Raw genomic sequence first — 22,947 nt, forward strand, 5'->3', positions numbered from 1 at the left:
GACTGGACCTTGTGTCTGTTGAAGTTACTTTCCGTTTTGAGTCTAGTGACCTCAAAACGAAAATTCAAGTATTCATTTACTTTTCCCATTAGGGCACATGGAGCATGGGAGCGAGAAACAAGGCAAGATTGGGAAGGTGAAGAAATATTAAGAAGGGAATTAGCCCACGTAAGGTACGGAAGGTTATGCCTCGAAAGAAAGATACTGGAACCAGCAACAGAGAACAGGTTACGACTCTTCTTGGATAGGGTAAGGCAAGCATAGGAAAGTGTACTAATGACTTGTGGACATTGTCACTTCGCTTTTTTTGGTAATTAAATTTCTGTGTACAAGCTACTGTTGTTCTGGGGGGCTTTGATTACCTGAATATGGACCAGGATAGTAGAAATGTAAAGGGCAGAGAGAGGCAAGAGTTCCTAGAGTGTGTTCTGAAGAATTTTCCACAATGGTATGTTTCTTGTCCAGCAAGAAAGGCACTCTAGACCTGATTCTTGGGAATGAGGTGGACTAAGTGATAGAGGAGCATTTAGGGGACAATGATTATTGTATCATATGGTTTAGTTGGCTATGCAAAAGCACAAGGAACAATCAAGACTAAGAATAATTAACTAGAAGAAAGCCAACTTCAATGGAGTAAGAATGAGCCTTCCCCAAAAAATTGGAATTAAAGATTAGTCTGCAAAATTATAACTGAATAAGAGTTGCCTTTAAAGAAGTGAGAGTTCAAATATAGTTAAGGTATATTCCCACAAAAGGGAAAGGTAGACAAACAAATCCAGAAATCCCTGGATGACCAGAGAGGTAGAGATTAAGGTGAAGCAGAAAAGGTCTGCTTGTGTCAGATGGATAATTCAGTTACAGGGATGAAAAGTTTCCGCTGTTTGGCTGCCTCCAAGTTGGCTAAAGCTAGGAGGAGAGGAGTGAGTTTCAACTGGAAAAATCTTCATCCATAGTAAAGCCAAGAACAGGATATTGGAGAGCCACCAATTAGTCTTGCACCAACCCAAACCCAGCTGCCATAATTCCTCCCAGCAGAAGATCAGGCTCTGCTGCTGGTTGCTTAGTGGAGTCACAGGGGTTTGATAGTCCTAATGGGGGTGGATTTGGGGGAGGGGGCAGAGTCTCTATGGGTTTCAGCAAGCCTGGGAGTGTAGGGGATGAGGGGAGAAGAGCAGCAGAGCTCAAGTCTCCTTGGAGTTTGACAAGCGGGGAGGGAAGGGAGTTAGAATAGAGTCTGCTGAGTGAGTGGGAGGAATGTGGTTGGGGAGAGGGGCTGTTCCATGAGTTGAGGAGGGGGGAATTGGAAAGTGGGGTGGGGTGGGGTGGGAGGAGAGAACTGAAACCTCATAAGTATATAAAATAACATTTTTAAAAATACTTTAAAAATAAATTTCATATTTCTTTGTATTATACGTGATACACAAACTTTAAAATTATATATTAAATGCCATTATGCTACTTTATTGTTTTGGTTTTGTTGATGTCTGGAGTCATGTTAATTTTAAAGAGTTTTTTAATATATTCATTGATGTATGTAGATATTGTTGGCAAGGTCAGAATATGTTGTCCATCCCTAATCACCCTTGAGAAGATGGTGAAGTGTTAAAATGGGATCACATTGGCTTATGAAGTATTGCCGTAGTCCTTTGCTTCACTTGTACATAATCCAGCAAAATCATGTTAGTTTGGACTTCAGTTTGGATGAAATGCATTAACTGCATTGAATTCTGAAATGCTGACGACGCCTTGGTGATTTGATAAAAATGTATTGGCCCACAATCTTGACAATAATAGAAGGTAAACACAGGGAAAACTAATGTTTTTACATTTACATTTCACTAAAGATCATGAAATAAGGTGATTACATTCCTTGCCACAAAAATGTTTATGTCTTTTTGCCACACTTATCCCTGCAATTGAGAACCAGGCCAAATATAGAAGGTTCAGAGGGATAAGTGCAAAGCAAATAAGAGAAGCAAAAAGAGATTTGGGAGCAGACTGGCAGGTAACAAAGAAGGGAGCCCAAGTGTCTTCTCCCTACATGGTAAAGGTGGTAAGAGGAGAAGTGGGGCTGATTGGGACCAAAATGTATAAAGACAAGGGTGTGGCAAGGTATTAAATTGATACTTTGCATCTGCCTTTACCTGGGAAGAAGATGCCGCACAGCTGAGAGTGAAAGAAGAAGTAAGTCAGACAATTGAAGTGTTTTAAATGGGTAAGGAGCAGGAATTGGAATAGGCTGTCCATACTTGAATGCTTAGAAGTTGATAAGTTACCAGGCCTGGATAAGATGCAGCCAAGGATACTGCAGGAAGTGCACATGGAAATTGTGGAGGTTATAATTTTCCTGTCCTCCTTTGACTCAGCAGATTTGCCACAGGACTGTAGAATTGCAGATGTTACACCCTCATTCATTAAAAGGTTATAAAGATAATCCCAGCAACTACAGTCCAGTCAGCTTAATCTCTGTTGTGGGGAAGCCAGTGGAAACCATAATTTGAGACAAAATTAATAGTCACTTAGAAAAATGCACATTAATTGAGGAAAGACAGCATTGGATTTGTTACGAGCAAATCGTCTTTTCATTCCTTGCTTGAGTTTTTTGAGGAGGTAATGGAGGGTTGATATGGGTAATGTGATTGATATGGTATACATGGACCTCCAGAAGGCATTTGATAAAGTGAGAAATAATAGGCTTGTAAACTCACGGAATAAAAGGGGGACAATAGCAACATGTGAAATTGGCTGAGTGACAGAAACAAAGCAAAGTGGTGAATGGGTTTTTTTGGACTCAAGGAAGAGTTATGGTAGCATTCGCAGGGTTTGTTTGGAACCCCTGCTCTTCCTGATGCATATTAATGACCTAGACCTTGGTGTACAGGGCACAATTCAGAATTTGTTGGCAATGCAAAACTTGGAAACATTGTAAACCATGAGGAGGATAGTGTGGTACTTGTAAAGGACATCGACGATGGGTTGGTGGAATGAACAGACAAGTAGCAGATGAAATTTAAAGCTGAGAAATGTAAAGTGATTAATTTGATGGGGTACAATTCTATAGGGGGTGCAGGAGCAGATGGACCTGGGTGTATATGTGCATAAGTCATTAAAGGTCAAGACCGATTGAGAGAGCTTTTTTTGTTATTCATTCATGGGCATTGGTGGCAAAGCCAGCATATTATAGTCCTAACTCATTAATCCCTTATTTTGAAACTGTGCCCCATATTTTAGATTCCCCAGCCAGATGAAACCACCTCTTTCAAGTCCCTTCAGAATAGAAACGCAGACGTAGAAACATGAGTGGGCAATTCGGCCCTTCAAACCTGCTCTGCTGTTCAGTAAGGTCATGGTTGATCTGATTGTAGTCTCAGCTCTCATTTCCTGTGTCTCCACCCCATAACCCTGATTCATTTATCAGAAATTCTATACCTTGAATAGGTTCAATGACCCAGCCTCAGCTGCTCACGGGGGATGAAAATTCCTGAGAGCAAAACATTCTCTTCTAAATTCTAAATTCCAATGGGTATAGGCCCAACCTGCTCAACCTTCCTTCATAGTAGTAAGCCTTTCATCCCAGGAGTCAGGTGAACCTTCTCTGGATTGCTTCTAAAACAATTATACTCTTTTTTCATAGAATTTTCAATCTTAAAACAAGATCACCTCTCGTACTTCTAAACTCTGCAGAATATAGAACATAGAAAAGCTACAGCAAAAACAGGCCCTTCGGCCCACAAGTTGCGCCGAACATGTCCCTACCTACTAGGCTTACCTATAACCCTCTATCTTACTAACTTCCATGAACTTATCCAAAAGTCTCTTAAAAGACCCTGTCGAATCCGCCTCCACCACCACTACCGGCAGCCGATTCCACGCACCCACCACCCTCTGAGTGAAAAACTTACCCCGAACATCTCCTCTGCACCTACTCCCCAGCACCCTAAACCTGTGACCTCTTGTGGCAACCATTTCAGCCCTGGGTAAAAGCCTCTGACAATCCACTCTATCAATACCCCTCAACATGGGCTCAATTTACACAGCTCCTCATCATAGCACAACCCTCTTTTCCAAAGAACCAATATAGAGAACTTTCACTTCACCATGTCCTTCCCTAAATATGGAAACCCAAATCCCTATACAATTGTGGCAAGAGTCCTTATTCTTCTATCCAGACCACTTGCAATAAAGCCACCATGCCATTTGCCTTCCTAACTGCATGCCAACTTTATGTTTCTTGTACGAATACACCCAAGTCCCTCTGAACATCAACATTTGAAGTTTTACGCCGATTAGAAATATTCTGCTTTTCAATTCTTACACTTCCCATATTTTTCTCTATTTTCACCTTGTTGACCACTCACTTCACCTTTCTATATCTTGTTGCAGTCTCCTGTCCTCAGCTTACATTGCCACCCAGCCTTGTACATCAAATTTAAATACATTGCAAACATTAACCTTGTTTCCCTCTCCATAGATGCTGCCAGACCTGCTGAGTTTATCCAGCATTTTGTTTTTATATTAAATACATTTCTGTTCGCTTAAGTCATTAATATAGATTGCAAATAGTTGAGGCCCCAGCACTGACCCTTGCAGCAATGCACTGGTTGCAGACTACCAACTTGAAAGTGCCCTGTTTATCCCTACCCATTGCTTCCTGTCCTTTAACCAATCCTTTATCCTTGAAAAGATGATACCCCAAGTCCATGAGCCCTTATCTTGTGTGTATGTGTATGTATTTATATATATATATATATCAACCTTGCGCAAATTCACCAAAATTGGACGAGTGCTGTAAATTTAAATTAAAAAGAAGGTTGAAGCTTGATATATTATGGTGTTTAAAATGTTAGAGGTTTGATGAGTAAATAAGGGTAAATTATTTTCACTGGGCCAATCCAGAACAAGGGACGTGATATTAAACGTTTACATAGGCCATTCAGGTAGAGGCAGTGACATAGTGGTATTGTCACTGGACCAGCAATCCAGAGACACACAATAGTGCTCTGAGGACCCAGTTTCAAATCCCACAGCAGCAGTAAAAATCTGGAATTAAAGGACAATGACCATGAAACCATTGACAGTTGCCATAAAAAGCTGTTGTTTTGATTTGATTTGATTTATTATTGTCGCATGTATTAGTGTACAGTGAAAAATATTGTTTCTTGCACGCTACACAGACAAGCATACCGTTCATAGAGAAGGAAATGAGAGAGTGCAGAATGCAGTGTTACAGTCGTATCTAGGGTGCAGACTACCAACTTGAAAGTGCCCTGTTTATCCCTACCCATTGCTTCCTGTCCTTTAACCAATCCTTTATCCTTGAAAAGATAAAGATCAACTTAATGCAAGGTAGGTCCATTCAAAAGTCTGATGGCAGCAGGGAAGAAGCTGTTCTTGAGTCAGTTGGTACGTGACCTCAGACTTTTGTATCTTTTTCTCGACAGAAGAATGTGGAAGAGAGAATGTCCAGGGTGCGTGGGGTCCTTAATTATGCTGGCTGCTTTTCCAAGGCAGCGGGAAGTGTAGACAGAGTCAATGGATGGGAGGCTGGTTTGCGTGATGGATTGGGCTACATTCACGACCTTTTGTAGTTTCTTGCCGTTTTCGGTAGAGCAGGAGTCATACCGAGCTGTGATACAACCAGAAAGAATGTTTTCTATGGTGCATCTGTAAAAGTTACATCTGTAAAAGCTATCCAGTTCACTAATGTCCTTTAAGGAAGCAAAATTGCCTGGTCTGGCCTGCATGTGATTCCAGACCAACAGCAATGTGTTTGTCTCTTAAATGCTGTCTCAAATGGCCCAGCATGCCATTGAATTGTATCAAACCACTAAAAAGTTGCAAAGGAATGAAACTGGATGGACTACCTATCATCGACCTTGGCACTGGATACAACAAGGGCAAACTCAGCCCTGTTAACTTTGCAGAATCCTCCTTAGTAATATCTGGGGGCTAGTGGCAAAAATGGGAGAACTGTCCCACAGATTAGTCTAACAGCCCAACGTAGCGATGCTCACGGAATCATACCTTATAGATGGTGATAATGGTGTCTGGGACATTTATAGATAATGTCCCAGACACAATTATCACCATCCCTGAGTAAATCCTGTCCCACCAGCAGGATAAACCCAGCAGAGATGGCAGCACAGTTAGGACGGCAATACCCTGAGAGTCCTCAGCATTACCTGTGGAGCCCATAAAGTCTCATGGCATCAGGTCAAACATGCACAAGGAAGCCAATTACCATATTTCCCTCCCCCATACTTTGGGTGGAGGACTTCATTGTCCATCATCCAGAATGGCTCAGTAGCAGCATTACAGACCAAGCTAGCCAGGTCCTAAAGAATATAGCTGCTAGACTGGGCCTGCGGCAGGAGGTGAGGAAATCAAAAGAGGGAAAAACATACTTGAGCTCATTTTCAACAACCTGCCTGCCGCAGATGCATTTGTCCATGACAGTATCTGTAGGAGTGGCCACCAATCAGTCCTTCTATAAACATACAGAATAGGAGCAGAGGTAATTTGGCCCCTCAAGCCTGCTCCACCATTCAATAAGATCATAGCTGATCTGCATGTGTTAAGTTTCACATTCCCCATCTACCCTTGATAATAGTAGATTCTTGTTAGACAAGGAAATAAATCTACCTCCCCCTTAAAAATATTGAATGACCCCGACAAAATCCTGTCTTCACATTGTTTTGTGGCACTACCATCATACTAAATAGGATAGATTTGCAACAGATCAAGTTGGTGCCCAACTTGAAACTGGGCACCATGAGGCACTATCGGCCATCGGCAGCAACAGAATTGTACTCAGTAGCAAACTGTAACCTCGTGGGCTGGCATATCTCCCACACGTTATCACCAACCAGGGCATCAACCCTAGTTCAATGAAATGTGCTGGAGGGCTTGCCAGGAGCAGCACAAGGCTTACCTAAAAATGAGGTGCCACTCTGGTAAATCCACAATACAAAACTACTTGCTTGCCAAACAGCATAAGCGATCCCACAACCAACAGATCAGATCTAAGTTCTAAGGTCCTATCACATGGGCGGCACGATAGCACAGTGGTTAGCACTGCTGCTTCACAGCTCCAGGGTCCCGGGTTCGATTCCCGGCTCGGGTCACTGTCTGTGTGGAGTTTGCACATTCTCCTCGTGTCTGCGTGGGTTTCCTCCGGGTGCTCAGGTTTCCTCCCACAGTCCAAAGATGTGCGGGTTAGGTTGATTGGCCAGGTTAAAAATTGCCCCTTAGAGTCCTGAGATGCGTAGGTTAGTGGGATTAGCGGGTAAATATGTGGGGATAGGGTCTGGGTGGGATTGTGGTCGGTGCAGACTCGATGGGCCGAATGGCCTCCTTCTGCACTGTAGGGTTTCTATGATTTCTTCTACATCAAGTCGTGAATGGTGATGGACAATTAAACAACTAACAAGAGGAGGAGGCTCCAAAAGTATCCCTGTTCTCAATAGTGGAGGAGTCCAACACATCGGTGCAAAAGGTAACACGTTTGCAATCCACCTCTGTCTCCTCCAGAGATACCCAGTATCATGCTGGTCTTCAGCCAATTTGATTCACTCCACACGATATCAAGGAACAAGTGATGGCACGCTACTCCACTGGCTAGGGGCGGGTCCCGACAGTATTCTGGCAATAGTACTGAAAACGTGCTCCAGAACATGCCGCACTCCTAATCAGGTTGCAACATAGGCATCTACCCAACAATGTTGAAAATTATCTAGGAATGTCCTGCGCACAAAAAGCAGGACGAATCCAACCCAGTCAATTACCACCCAATCAATCTACTCTCAGTCATAGTAAAGTGATGGAAGGGGTCATCAACAGTGCTATCAAGGAGCACTTGCTTAGCAATAACCTGCTCACTGTTGCTCAGTTTGAGTTCTGCCAGAGCCACTCAGCTCCTGACCTCATAACAGCTTTGGTCCAAATATGGACAAAAGTGCTGAATTCCAGACGTGTGAACCACTTCTCGTGACATCAGGGCAGCACTTGACTGAGTGTGAGATCAAGAAGCTCTAGCAAAACTGGAGTCAATGAGAATCGGGGAATGGGAGGAATTGATAAGAAATCCATAGGAGTTGTTTTGGGTGGTATCTGCCACTTTGTTTCAGAGTGTAGGTGTTTGACCACAGTTTGCCAATTAAATGGACTGTGTACTTACTGTGAACATTAGAGTATAAGATAGACTTTGTAACTTGTGTTATTCCCTACAAATCTGTACACATGTAATGATATAGCCAGTGTATTATAGTTCATCTTTTCTTGTACAGTAAATGCTTTATTCTTTTGTTAAAAGTTCATCAGCAGTCCTGTAACTCTCTTCATCCAGGTCTCTAAACAAAACATAAAATTTGCGATCCCTTGAGCCAGGGTTCTTTCTGCTTTGAGACTTGACTGTCCAGTAATAACTTCAGTTGAAATCATAACAGTACTTTCTTGACTCCTCCATACATTCCAAATTTTGCTCAAAAATCTTCATTGTTAAGGGAATTTTTGAGAGTGGATGTGCCTTTCCCATGGCATGAAGACCACCACACCTCTTCAAAACATTAAGACGGTCATTATCAGAAACATTGACATTGCAATTGTATAGAAACATAGAAAAACTACAGCACAAACAGGCCCTTCGGCCCACAAGGAATTCCCTACCTTCTAGACCTACCTATAACCCTCCATCCTATTAAGCTCCATGGAGTCTCTTAAAAGACCCTATTGAGTTTGCTTCCACCACCACTGACGGCAGCCGATTCCACTCGCCCACCACCCTCTGTGTGAAAAACTTACCCCTAACATCTCCCCTGTACCTACCCCCCAGCACCCTAAACCTGTGTCCTCTCGTAGCAGACATTTCCACCCTGGGAAAAAGCCTCTGAGAGTCCACCCGATCTATGCCTCTCAACATTTTATACACCTCTATTAGGTCTCCTCTCATCCTTCGTCTCTCCAAGGAGAAAAGACCGAGCTCCCTCAGCCTATCCTCATAAGGCATGCCACTCAATCCAGGCAACATCCTTGTAAATCTCCTCTGCACCCTTTCAATCTTTTCCACATCCTTCCTGTAATGAGGCGACCAGAACTGAGCACAGTACTCCAAGTGGGGTCTGACGAGGGTCTTATGTAGCTGCATCATTATCCCCGGACTCCGAAACTCAATCCCTCGATTGATAAAGGCCAGCACACCATACGCCTTCCTAACCACCTCCTCCACCTGCGGGGCCAATTTTAGAGTCCTATGGACCCGGACCCCAAGGTCCTTCTGATCCTCTACAGTACTAAGAGTCTTTCCCTTTATATTGTACTCCTTCATCCCATTTGACCTACCAAAATGGACCACGACGCATTTATCTGGGTTGAAGTCCATCTGCCACTTGTCCGCCCAGTCTTGCATCCTATCTATGTCCCTCTGTAACTTCTGACATCCCTCCAGACTATCCACAACCCCACCAACCTTCGTGTCGTCAGCAAACTTACCAACCCATCCCTCCGCTTCCTCATCCAGGTCATTTATGAAAATGACAAACAGATCTGAAGGAGACAACACAGGTAGATTCACTCAATATGATCCCTGCACCGTCTGCCTCTGCGTCACAGTCATGTAGCCCCACATGGTTGCGAGAGGAATTCCCTCCACTTCTGATTGTTGCCGTCAATGAACTAAATCCTTTACTCTTGGAAACAAGTAGCTTAAATATTGGAGGCTGGGAGGATTAAAATCAACTCCAATCTTACAGATTAAAAATTCAGTCAGTGGGGTGGATGCACTGAAATCAGTAGAGAGAAAAATCAAGTGTGACATATAAGATCATAGGAAATGGAGCAAAACTAGCTCTTTCAGCCCATTGAGCCTGCTCCACCATTCAATAAGATCATGGCTGAACTGATTGTGACCTTAACTTCATTTTCTTGCCTGCTGCCCCACTCCACATAACTACTGACTCCCTTGTCAGTCAAAAAGCTGTCTATCAGCCTTGAATATACTTAGTGACCTCCACTGCTCTTGTGAAAGAGAATTCCAAACACAACAACCTTTGGAGAAGAAATTCCTCCTCATCTATGTCTTAATGGGAAACCCCTATCTTTAAACTATGCCCCCGGTTCTACATTGCTCCATAAAAGGAATCATCATCAACAGCACCTACCCTTTGAAATAGGCAAGCGAGCCATTCACCCTAACACTCAGCTGGCACGATGGTGGCTCACCATCACTTTCTCAAGGATAATTAAGGCAAAAAATGCTGGAATAAAAATAAAATGCTGGAAAAACTCAGCTGGTTTGGCAGCATCTGTGGAGAGAAAAACAGTTAACATTTCGTGTCCAATATGACCCTTGTTCAGAATAAATGCTGGTCTTGCCAGTGATACCCACATCCCATGAAAAATAAAGAACTCTAACAAAGCAGTGAGAGGAAACAAAAAGAGAATTAGGTTTTAGTTACCACATTCTAGAATGATTATTAATTATATACAAAAGTTATTAAAGTCTCAAAGCTCACTGACCCCATTGAGTGGATAGTTTGCAGTTTTGGCGATAAAGGTTTTTGAAATAAAGATTATTAAATGTTTCAAATAATTATATATCACTATCACTATGGAAAGGTGGTTAAAGGCTGTATATATTGAACTGATATCTACCCTCAGGGCTGTTAGTTGACTGACTCCAGGCAGTAGCTCCTTGATTAGGTTATTGGTGATGGTGATGGAGCTCAGGAGGGAGAGACCAGGCTGGAGGATGTCCCTAAGCGGGGCCTGGAACTGGCACCCAGACACATTGTGCCAGCAGCCACCAGGGCTGATGTTGGGAGGTGGTGTGGGAGCTGGCTCAAGCGGTTAGTGCTCACATTCAGCCCGCTGACCTGATCAAGGAGGCCCCAGACTATCAGGCAGAGAGACAGTCTCACTCCCAGACCCATCGAGGATCCACTTGGCCTTCAGGCAACCCAGCTCAGCCAGGAGGCTGGCCAGCCAGTTTGATCTGAGCACCAGGCTCCAGACCTGGCTCAGGCTGCATACCTCAAGCAGCAGCTATCACAGGCCAGAACCTTTGATCCACCTTGAGGCCTCTCAAAGCCAGCTGTACCTCCACCCACATCACCTTGGTCAGTGCCGGCGACACAACCAGATATGGAGCAGCAGAATGGGTGGCCAGTCATTAAATGAGCATTTACCATCCAGCGGTGCTCAGGAGATGCTGGAACAGCGCCCTGGCAGCACTACACCCCTGTTTAGGTCAAAGTTGAGGAGGAATTTCTTCAATTAGAGGGTGGATCTTTGGAATTCTCTATCCCAGAGAGCTGTGGAAGCTCGATCACTGAGCGTGTTCAAGACAGAAGTTAATGGGTTTCTGGATACTGATGACGTTAAGGATTATGGGGATAGCACGGGAAAGTGGCTTTGAGATAGATGATCAGCCATGATCTAATTGAATTGTGAAGTGGGCTACTGAATGGCCTACTCCTCTTCCATTCCCAAAAATAGCAGCAATAATTTGAATGATAGTGAAGAGTGACATTTTAATTTCACTTAAAATTGAGCCTGGCTTATGGCTCGGGAATGAGATGCATTTCTATGATGAATATATGTTTATTTACAACCTACAGCGACCTGATGTACTCTTTCTATACAGGATTTTGTAAAAGAGCAAGAGAAAATATACCAGGAAAGGGAAGATCTACTTCCTATGTACTGTGAAGAAACTTTGAAAAGATCTGGTATCGGGTAAGAAGATCATTGTGATTTGATTTATTATTATTGTCACGTATTAGTATATAGTGAAGAGTATTGTTTCTTGCGTGCTATACAGACAAAGCATACCGTACTTAGAGAAGGAAAGGAGAGGGTGCAGAATCTAGTGTTACAGTCATAGCTAGGGTGTAGAGAAAGATTAACGTAATATCAGGTAGATCCATTCGAAAGCCTGATGACAGCAGGGAAGAAGCTGTTCTTGAGTCGGTTGGTACATGACCTCAGACTTCTGTATCTTTTTCCCGACAGAAGAAGGTGGAAGAGAGTATGTCCAGGGTGCGTGGGGTTCTCGATTATGCTGACTGCTTTTCCAAAATGTAGACAGTGTCAATGGATGGGAGGCTGGTTTGTTCACGGGCTTTGTTCACGACCCTTTTATAGTTTCTTGCGGTCTTGGACAGAGCAGGAGCCATACCAAGCTGTGATACATCCAGAAAGGATGCTTTCTATGGTGCATCCGTAAAAGTTGGTGACAGCCGTAGCAGATATGCCAAATTTCCTTAGCTTCCTGAGAAAGTAGAGGCATTGGTGGGCTTTCTTAAGTATAGCTTCAGCATGGAGATAGTGATGTTCCCATATGTCTGTTGTCCTTGTCTTTCTAGATGGTAGCTGTCATAGGCTTAGAAGGTGCTGCCTATGAAGCCTTGGTGAGTTATTGCAGTGTATCTAGTACACACTACTGCATTGTTAGTTGTGTCACTCAACTTTCCAAATTATGATGGAGAAGTTATGGAGGGTTTTAAATATAAAGAGCACTCTAAAGATTTTCGCAGGGTTTTTTAATTCATTTATGGAATGTGGGCGTTACTGCCTAAACTAGCTTTTATTGCCAATGGTAAAAAGATTTTGTTCTTAGGGCAGTATTTGTTGGCCACCCATAATTGCCCTTGAAAAGGTAGTGGTGAGCTGCCTTCCTGAACCACACCAGTCCAGCTCCAGGATTTTGATCCAATGACAGCAAAGGATGATATATTTTCAAGTTAGGATGGTGAGTGACTTGAAGGGGAACTTTCGGATAGTGGTGTTCCCATGTATCTGTTGCCCTTGTCCTTGTAGATGGTAGCTGTCATGGGTTTGAAAGGTGCTGCCTATGAAGCCTTGGTGAGTTGTTGCGGTGTATCTAGTACACGTTACTGCCACTGTTAGTTGGTGATGGAGGGAATAAATGTTTGTGGAAAGGGTGCCAACCAAGCGGTTGGTTTATCCTGGATGGTGTTGAGCTACTTAAGTGTTGTTGGAACTGTATTCATCCAGACAAGTGGAGAGTATTCCATCATACTTCTGACTTGTGCCTTGTAGATGGTGGACAGGCTTTGAGGAATCGAGAAGTGGGTTACTCGCCACAGTTTTCCTAGCTTCTGACCCGCTCTTGTAGCCACAGTATTTGTATGGCTAGCCCACTTGAGTTTCTGGTCAATGATAATCACCCAGATGTTGATAGTGGGGGATTCAGTGATGGTAATATCATTGAATGTCAAGGGGCGATAGTTAGATTTTCACTTGTTGGAGATAATTATTGCCTGGCACCTGTTTGGCAACAATGTTACTTATTTTATAGAATTCAATCCCCATCATACCTGACAAAAAAAATCCCAGAGTACTAATTGTCAAAAAGAATTTGATTCATTCTCATGTCCCAATATTGTTTTCTCAGTATGTTTTACATTCATTACTTTCAACCAAAGTAACAAAACATTTGAATTTTACATTCAAATGCTTTGTTACTTTGCTTGATTCCGAGTTTGGTGTGAGCTGAATATTGTGTTGTTGTTGTCTGCTGTTTTACCAATCTTCTGTATAGATTTATAACTTACAATAAAGTCACATTCTTCTAGCCTTAAAAAAAAGAAAAAAATGGGCGGCACAGTGGTTAGTACTGCTGCCTCACAGCTCCAGGGACCTGGGTTCGATTCCCGGCTTGGGTCACTGTCCGTGTGGAATTTGCACATTCTCCCTGTGTCTGTGTGGGTTTCCTCCGGGTGCTCCAGTTTCATCCCACAGTCCAAAGACATGCTGGTTAGGCGCATTGGTCATGCTAAATTGCCCCTCAATGTCCCAGGATGCATAGGTTAGAGGGATTGGTGGGGAATATGTGGGGATAGGGCCTGGGTGGGATTGTTGACTCGATGGGCCGAATGGTCTTTTTCTGCGCTGTAGGGTTTCTATGATTCTATGTTGTTGAGCATAGCATAAGAACTAGAAGCAGGAGAACCAATAATCAGTTGAGCCTGCCCATTGAATATAATCCTGACTCATCTTGGGCTCCAACTCCACTTTCCCGCCTACTCTCCATATCCTTTGATTCACTGAGAGACCAAAGATCTTGTCTAGCTCAGCCTAAATACAGTCAATGATGGTGCATTCTCAACCCGCTGGGGAAGGGAATTCCAAATTCACAGTACTTTGAGTGAAGTAATTTTTCCATATCTCAGTCCTAAATGATCAGTTTAGTTTATTTATTAGTGTCACAAGTAGGCTTACATTAACACTGCAATGAAGTTACTGTGAACATTCCCTAGTCATCACACTCCAGCGCCTGTTTGGGTACACTGAGGAAGAATTTAGCATGGCCAATGCATCTAACCAGCATGTCTTTTGGACTGTGGGAGAAAACCAGAGCACCCTGAGGAAACCCACGCAGACACGGGGAGAATGTACAGACTCCACACAGACAGTGTCCCAAGCTGGGAATCGAACCTGGGTCCCCGGCGCTGTGAGGCAGTAGTGCTAACCATTGTACCACAATCAATCCCTTATCTTGGAATTGTGCGCATTTGTTCTAGATTCCCCAGCGAGGGGAAAGTAGTGTCTTCCCATGAAGCCTCTTCATAATCTTGAATGTTACGGTAAGATCACAAGCCATTCTTCTGAATGCCAGAGAACATAGACCAGGTTGCTCAGCCTCTCATCATAAGAACATAAGAAATAGGAGCAGGAGTAGGCCATCTGGCCCTTAGAGCCTGCCCCGCCATTCAACAAGATCATGGCTGATCTGAAGCGAATCAGTTCCACTTACCCGCCTGCTCCCCATATCCCCTAATTCCCTTATCGATCAGAAAACTATCTACCCGTGATTTAAACATATTCAACGAGGAAGCCTCCACCACTTCAATGGGCAGAGAATTCCAGAGATTCACTACCCTCTGAGAGAAGAAGTTCCCCCTCAACTCTGTTCTGAACCGGCCCCCCCTTATTTTGAGGCTGTGCCCTCTAGTTCTGGTTTCCCTTCTAAGTGGAAAGAATCTCTCCACCTCTACCCTATCCAGCCCCTTCATTATCTTATATGTCTCTATAAGATCACCCCTCATCCTTCTAAACTCCAACGAGTACAGACCCAATCTGTTTAATCTCTCCTCATAAGCTACACCCCTCATCTCCGGTATCAACCTGGTGAACCTTCTCTGCACTCCCTCCAAGGCCAATATATCCTTTCGCAAATAAGGGGACCAAAACTGCACACAGTACTCCAGTTGCAGCCTCACCAGTGCCTTGTACAGTTGCAGCAAGACCTCTCTGCTTTTATATTCTATCCCCCTCGCAATAAAGGCCAACATTCCATTCGCCTTCTTGATCACCTGCTGCACCTGCAGACTGAGTTTTTGCGATTCGTGTACAAGGACCCCCAGGTCCCTCTGCACAGTCGCATAATGTAATTTTTCTCCATTTAAATAATATTCCAATTTACTATTATTTCTTCCAAAGTGGATAACCTCACATTTGCTAATGTTATATTCCATCTGCCAGATCCTCGCCCACTCGCTCAGCCTATCCAAATCTCTCTGCAGACTTTCCGCGTCCTCCACGCAATTCGCTTTCCCACTCACCTTCGTGTCATCAGCAAACTTGAATACCCTAGATTCAGTCCCCTCCTCCAGATCATCTATGTAAATGGTAAACAATTGAGGCCCCAGCACTGATCCCTGCGGCACGCCACTGGTCACCAACTGCCAACCAGAAAAGCACCCATTTATCCCAACTCTCTGCTTCCTGTTAGATAGCCAATCCCTAATCCACGCCAACACCTTACCCCTAACTCCGTGTACCCCAATCTTCTGCAGCAACCTTTTGTGAGGCACCTTATCGAACGCCTTCTGGAAATCTAAAAACACCACATCCACCAGTTCCCCTCTGTCAACCGCACTCGTGACATCTTCATAAAAGTCCAGTAGATTCGTCAAACACGACTTTCCCTTCATGAATCCATGCTGCGTCTGCTTGATCGAACCATTCTTATTCAGGTGCTCTGTTATTTCCTCTTTAATAATGGACTCTAGCATCTTCCCAACTACGGACGTTAAGCTAACTGGGGAGTTACCCGCCTTTTGTCTACTTCCTTTTTTAAACAGCGGCGTAACAGTAGCTGTTTTCCAGTCAGCCGGCACTACCCCAGAGTCCAGCGAATTTTGATAAATTACTACTAACGCATCTGCTATTACCTCAGCCATTTCTTTCAGTACCCTGGGATGCATTCCATCCGGGCCCGGGGACTTGTCTACCTTCAGTCCTATTAGTCTACCAAGCACCACCTCCTTAGTAACAGTAATTGTATTAAGGACCTCCCCTCCCACCAACTCTCGATCTCTAATATTCGGCAAACTATTTGTGTCTTCCACCGTGAAGACCGACACAAAGAACTTATTTAAAGTCTCAGCCATTTCCTCGTTTTCCACTATTAAATCCCCCCTCTCATCTTCCAAGGGTCCAACATTCACTCTAGCCACTCTATTCCTTTTTATATACTTGTAAAAACTTTTACTATCATTTTTTATATTTTGAGCTAGTTTAGTTTCATAATCTATCTTTCCTTTCTTAATCGCTTTCTTAGTCGTTCTTTGTTTTTCTTTAAAGCTTTCCCAATCCACTAATTCTCCACTATTTTTGGCCACTCTGTACGCATCTGATTTTATTTTAATACTCTCCTTTATTTCCTTCGTTATCCACGTCCGGTTATCCTTTTTCTTACAGTCCTTCTTTATCACCGGAATATATTTTTGCTGAGTATTTTAAAAAATCTCCTTAAAAATCCTCCACTGTTCCTCAGCTGTCCTACCTACCAGTCTGCTCGCCCAGTCTACATTAGCCAATTCCACCCTCATCCTATCGTACTCCCCTCTGTTCAAGCAGAGGACACTGGTTTGGGACCCTACTTTCTCACCCTCCATCTGTATCAGAAATTCCACCATATTATGATCACTCATCCCAAGAGGATCCTTCACAAGAAGATCCTTAATCCTACCTGTCTCATTGCACAGAACCAGATCCAAGATAGCTCGCTCCCTCGTAGGTTCTGTAACATACTGTTCAATGAAACAATCCCGACAGCATTCCAAGAACTCTTCCTCAAGCCCTCCACATCCAATTTGAGTCGACCAATCAATATGTAGGTTAAAATCCCCCATGATTATTGCCGTTCCACTTTTGCACGCATCCATTATTTGCTTGTTTATAGCCCTCCCCACCTCTAAGTTATTATTTGGGGGCCTATAGACCACGCCTACCAGTGTCTTTCTCCCCCTACTATTCCTTATCTCCACCCACAACGATTCCACGTCATGGGACAACTCTCCTATCCTGAAGATCGATCTTGTGCAGAACGATAGATCATGTGGTGTGCAGCATCAGATTTATTGATTATTAATGTAATTATTAAATTATTATTTAGAACATAGAACATTACAGTGCAGTACAGGCCCTTCGGCCCTCGATGTTGCGCCGACCAGTGAAACCAATCTAAAGCCCCTCTAATCTACACTATTCCAATATCATCCATATGTTTATCCAATAACCATTTGAATGCTCTTAATGTTGACGAGTCCACTACTGCTGCAGGCAGGGCATTCCACGCCCTTACTACTCTCTGAGTAAAGAACCTACCTCTAACATCTGTCCTATATTTCTCACCCCTCAATTTAAAGCTATGTCCCCTCGTGTTAGCCATCACCATCCGAAGAAAAAGGCTCTCCCTATCCACTCTATCTAATCCTCTGATCATCTTGTATGCCTCTATTAAGTCACCTCTTAACCTTCTTCTCTCTAACGAAAACAACCTCAAGTCCCTCAGCCTTTGCTCATACGATTTTCCCACCATACCAGGCAACATCCTGGTAAATATCCTCTGCACCCTTTCCAACACTTCCACATCTTTCCTATAATGCGGCGACCAGAACTGTACGCAATACTCCAAGTGCAGCTGCACCAGAGTTTTGTACAGTTGCAGCATGACCTCCTGGCTCCGAAACTCAGTGACTCAAGTCACTTTGGATAAGTCACTCAAGAAACTTAGTGACTCAAGTTCCATTTTTATTTATTTAATTATATTTTGTTCCTTTGTAGATGTGGGTGTCATTGGCTAGGCCAGAATTTATTGCCCATCCCTAAATTATATTCTGGAATTTTACAGATACTTCGGGGATTGGATTCCATAGCCATCTTTTGATCTAAAACTGTAGCCACACTCCGATTAAATCTGGTTAGCGAGTAAACGATAATTGAACCAGGATGTATAGACATAATTTGGTCCTCATTTTAAAGTAATCATGCCATTGTTTAATATAATATGATTTTATATTTATTCTTTGATCTGAAATTATTGTGGAAAGGGAATATTGGATTTGGCAGTACTGGGCTGGTTGAATGTGGGATTTGACTCACTGGTTTATTTTCTCAGAGAGGCAGAGAGTATAGACCTGGCAACAATGTGTATGGATATTCCATAAATGGCAGCACTGGTTTGGTATTCTTTCTGTGATTTTTGTAAGCATTAAATTTGATGTTTTGTGTTTTTCTTCTGGAAGTATTCAGCGTCCATTCTCTCTCTCTTGTGCTTCTCTCTCTCCGTCACCCCTCTTTTGTGGTTGCCTCTCTTTCTCCATTCATCCCTCTATTTATTTGTCTATTTTGTCTCTCTCATCTTTTGTTTTCTTTCTTTTGGCAGTTAAAATATTTTTTACATTTTCTAACAAGATCATTATTAGTAGCTTCCAAAATTCAGTCTTCCTTCTTTGTACCAAAGATTCTTGCCTCTTACCATTCATTGAAACGTAAAAGTATGCACAAGATATTTAATTAGCTAATAGGGAGGCATCTTTTTAATGATACAAGACTAGAATCTGCAGAACAACAGCAGCCAGAAAAGGCATGATGCAAGGGACAGGCAACATTGCACCATAGTACTGATTTACAGACTGTAGGTTGTGTGCAACTTTCCACATAGCTTCACCTTTTATTGCAACGGAAATTGGGTTGCCTTGCCTGTGAGTAATGCAATGAAGCCTCCCTGTTGTTGGAACTTGGAGAAATCAAAGTAGTAAGTAAAATGAATTATTAAGCGTATCTGCAACAGCAGTTTAACCAAGTAAATATGAAGCTTGCAGTAATTGCATATTATGTATGAAAATTTTCATATAAATAAATACATTAAGCTTGAATAGAATAAATACACCACCATTGTTCCAGTTAGTGTATTACAGCCAAATACTGGCAAAGAAAGGATACTGCGCCAAAGTTAGGAATTGTCTTGATTTGAGCCTTGACAGTATGCCAATGAAGCCTGTTCAATCTTTGGTTATGAGGTTTCAAGTTAAATGTGTGTCTCCAACAACATTTGCCCCTTCCCCACACCAGTATTGATTTGTTCCTTTTATTTTGAGCAGATACAGCCGAGGTTCAAGCAGTAACCCTAGCTGGGAGATGGAAGGATTTCCTGATCATTCTTCACGGAGGATGCTGGGAGTAGATCTGCCACTAGGTACAGCTGTCAAAAGGAGCCTGAAAAGTTTACACAGGATTGAACTAGCAGAGGCGCAGAGGACTGACCCTTCATTGGAAGCTGTGCGATATCAGGCCATGCATCCCTGCAACAAAACAGATGGTGACATGGGGGGTACGTTCCTATACAAGGAAGGGATTTTGATTCGGCGATGGAGTCCAAAGGAAGGCTTTTTCAAGGGGTCAGAAGTGTTTGAGGAGGTAGTAGTCCCTGAGCTATGTCGTGATGAAATATTGAAGGTTGCTCACAACATTCCATCCTCTGAACACCAAGGCATTAAGCGTACAGGACGCCGTGTGCTGCAATATTTCTACTGGCCATCAGTTTTCACGGATGTAGCACATTATTGTAAAGCGTGTGAAAAATGTCATTATTCACATAAACTGGGAGATGCAGCCAATCTGGGGTTACGCCCCCTACCCACAATAAATATACCATTTAAAAGAGTAAGCATCGATGTAGTGGGACCACTACCCTTCACAACCAACTCTGGGAAAAGGTACATCCTGATGATGGTGGATTGTGCATCCAGATATCCTGACGCGACAGCACTTGTCTCAGTGGAAGCAGATATAGTCGCCATGGCCCTGCTAGTGATGTTTACACGAGTCGGGTTTCCAGAAGAGATCCTGTCCAATCAGGGTGAAAATTTCATGTCGCAGTTGGTTATGCAACTGAAAAGACAATGCCAAGACAAACAGCTCCGCAGCAACTCGTACTGTCCCCAAGTAAATGAGCTAGTGGAGAAGTTCAATGGGACATTGAAACAAATACTGCGTACCTACGCTGAGCAGAACCCCTGTGACTGGGATGAAAAGCTGCCGTATCTTCTCTTTGCCTGTAGGGAGGTGCCGCAGCAATTAACTGGGTTCTCTCCCTTTGAGCTTCTATATGGACGCCGGGTATATGGGACATTGCTTCTGATCAAGGAGGCTTGGTTAGGGAAATGTTTTGGTGCAGATAAAAACATAGTGGAGCATGTGCTGAATGCACGGGATGCCTTAATTAGTTTAATTGAAAGTATTCGGGAAGATCAGGACCACTCTCTAAATAGCCGAAATCTCTGGTACTGTCATAATGCTGGGACCCGGTCATACGACATAGGCCAAAGGGTGCTGGTACTACAGCCTGTGAAACGACAAAAAGTGCAGCTTCATTGGGAAGGTCCATATACTGTAGTTGAGCCAGGGAAATACGTGTATTACACGGTTGAAATACCGTTTAATAAATTTAAAATTTACCATGTTAACATGATGAAGCCTTACCTCGATTCCTAGGTGGTTATTGTGGTAGAGTAAAAGTTTGATTTTTAGTTTGTTTCCTTTAGAGATTATATTGGTTCCATGATTTAATTAGAATTATTTCTCTGAAAAAAAAGAAAAATTTTAAGACCCAGAACTAGTACAACACAACTGACTGGTGTTCGGTAATGTGTGAAATGCTGATATCACATTATAGATATCCTGTATATTCACCCTTTTACTTTGTGGGACCCTTCTCCTATCTAAAGTATGCATGAGGTTTTATCAAGGAAAACAATAAACCAAAGAATTCCCAGAGAAGAGTGCTTGACAGATGAGGGTCTAAAAGCAGAGTGGAAGGAACAGGAATTTTTTGGTAACTTGCACGGTGGCACAGTGGTTAGCACTGCGGCCTCACAGCTCCAGAGACCTGGGTTCGATTCGTGGTTTGGGTCTCTGTCTGTGTGGAGTTTGTACGTTCTCCTCGTGTCTACGTGGGTTTCCTCCGGGTGCTCCGGTTTTCTCCCACAGTCCAAAGACTTGCGGGTTAGGTTGATAGGCCATGCTAAATTGCCCCTTTGTGTCCCGAGGATACGTAGGTTAGAGGGATTAGCGATGTAAATATGTGGGGTTACAGGGATAGGTTGGACTATTGTCGGTGCAGACTCGATGGGCCGAATGTAGGAATTCTATGATTCATAAGATTGTCAACTTCTCATCAATTGCTTGTATCTGAAGGAGATGATGACTTGAGCAGAATAACAAAAAGGGCCGAATTTACCATGAATGATAAAAACTATTAATTGCCAGAGACTCTTCAATTAAACCAGAAGGATAATTAACTAATTACAAACTTTCTCAATGTATATTTATTTGTATAATTAAATATATATGTACTTTTCATATCTGCTGAGTATTGTGCTTCATATTGCTGTTTACTGCTGTTTAATAAAGTGATTAGTTGTTTTAGTCTGTAAACATCTGGTCCGCATGGTAATATCCACTGTTCAGAGAGGATTAGCTAGCACTGAGAGAAGTTCACGGCAGGTTATTGCAAGAAAGGTCCTTGGTTAAGGAATATCAGATTAGAATAGGAAAGGGCATTGTTCTGAGATTATAAGGCCCTCTTACAAGAACGTCTGTTGACTTGAAAGAGACGAAGTTTATCAAAAACTAAGTCTCTGATAATTTGGGACAGCAATGGAAATCTGTGAACCCAGTGGCTCAAGTAGAAAGAAAGCTGGGTAGCAAAAAGGAGAAGCAGACGCAAGTGTCAGAATAATAACAGCTTGCATACAACATCTTTAATGTAAAAAAAAAGGTGCTTCGTAAAGACATAAGTGGTGAGGGGAATAGAAGTTTATCCAAAAATTGGACAGTCTTAAAGAGGAAAAGGTGAATGATCTCAAGGAAGGAAATGCAGAGCCACGGCAGCAAAAAGCACAGCCAAACAGTAGTAAAGCAAAGAGGGATGTTGCACAGGAAATCAGAGAGAGGACCTTGGAGGTTTGGGAAGATTTACAGAGACTGGAAAGAGAGGCAGAGAGGTTTTACACACAAGGCTGTTAATTGTAGTAAAAACAGAAACTGCTGGAAATGCACAACAGGTCTGATAGCATCTGTGGAGAGATCAACAGGGTTGATATTTCTGGTCGATGACCTTTTGTCAGAGTTAGGGAAATTGAAATAGCCTGATGCCATGCTGGCAGTTTGCAATGAAAAAGCCTAGAGAGGGTAAGAAGCCAGAAAGTGCTTGTAGTTACATTTGTAATTCATGAAAGGTAGATGAGGCCTTGGTTTAGCATCTCATCTGAAAGATGGCTTCCAACTGCAGCATTTCCTCAGCACTGTACTGAGAATGTCAGTCTTAATTTTGTATAGTAAGAAGCCTCACAACACCAGGTTAAAGTCCAACAGGTTTACTTGGTATCACACGCTTTCGGAGCACTGCTCCTTCATTAGGTGACTCACCTAATGAAGGAGCAGCGCTCCGAAAGCTTGTGATATCAAATAAAACTGTTGGACTTTAACCTGGTGTTGTGAGGCTTCTTACTGTGCCCACCCCAGTCCAACGCCAGCATCTCCACATCTTGACTTTATATGGAAGTCTCTGGATTAAGACTTGAACCCACAACCTTCTGATTCTAAGGCAAGTGCACTACCACTAGCCACGTGTGTGTC

The 22,947-nt window shown here is 43.0% G+C and overlaps 1 protein-coding gene across 2 annotated transcripts in view; it reads left to right on the top strand.

Annotated features, from left to right (window-relative positions):
• LOC144479416 (uncharacterized) overlaps window positions 1–21,741 on the top strand; it is a 90,091-nt gene extending 68,350 nt beyond the window's left edge. The window contains exons 14-16 of one of the 2 annotated variants that reach the window (XM_078198060.1): window positions 93–249; window positions 11,639–11,730; window positions 19,410–21,741. In XM_078198060.1, the coding sequence (XP_078054186.1) occupies window positions 93–249; window positions 11,639–11,730; window positions 19,410–20,802 (1,642 nt within the window). In that variant the 3' untranslated portion in view covers window positions 20,803–21,741. Of the gene's footprint in view, window positions 1–92; window positions 250–11,638; window positions 11,731–19,406 lie in introns of both variants that reach the window. The other variant, XM_078198059.1, reaches the window with a different exon arrangement.
• The last annotated feature ends 1,206 nt before the right edge of the window (window positions 21,742–22,947 follow it).

Source organism: Mustelus asterias, chromosome 26, assembly GCF_964213995.1.
Source record: "Mustelus asterias chromosome 26, sMusAst1.hap1.1, whole genome shotgun sequence".
Classification (NCBI taxonomy): Eukaryota; Metazoa; Chordata; class Chondrichthyes; order Carcharhiniformes; family Triakidae; genus Mustelus; species Mustelus asterias.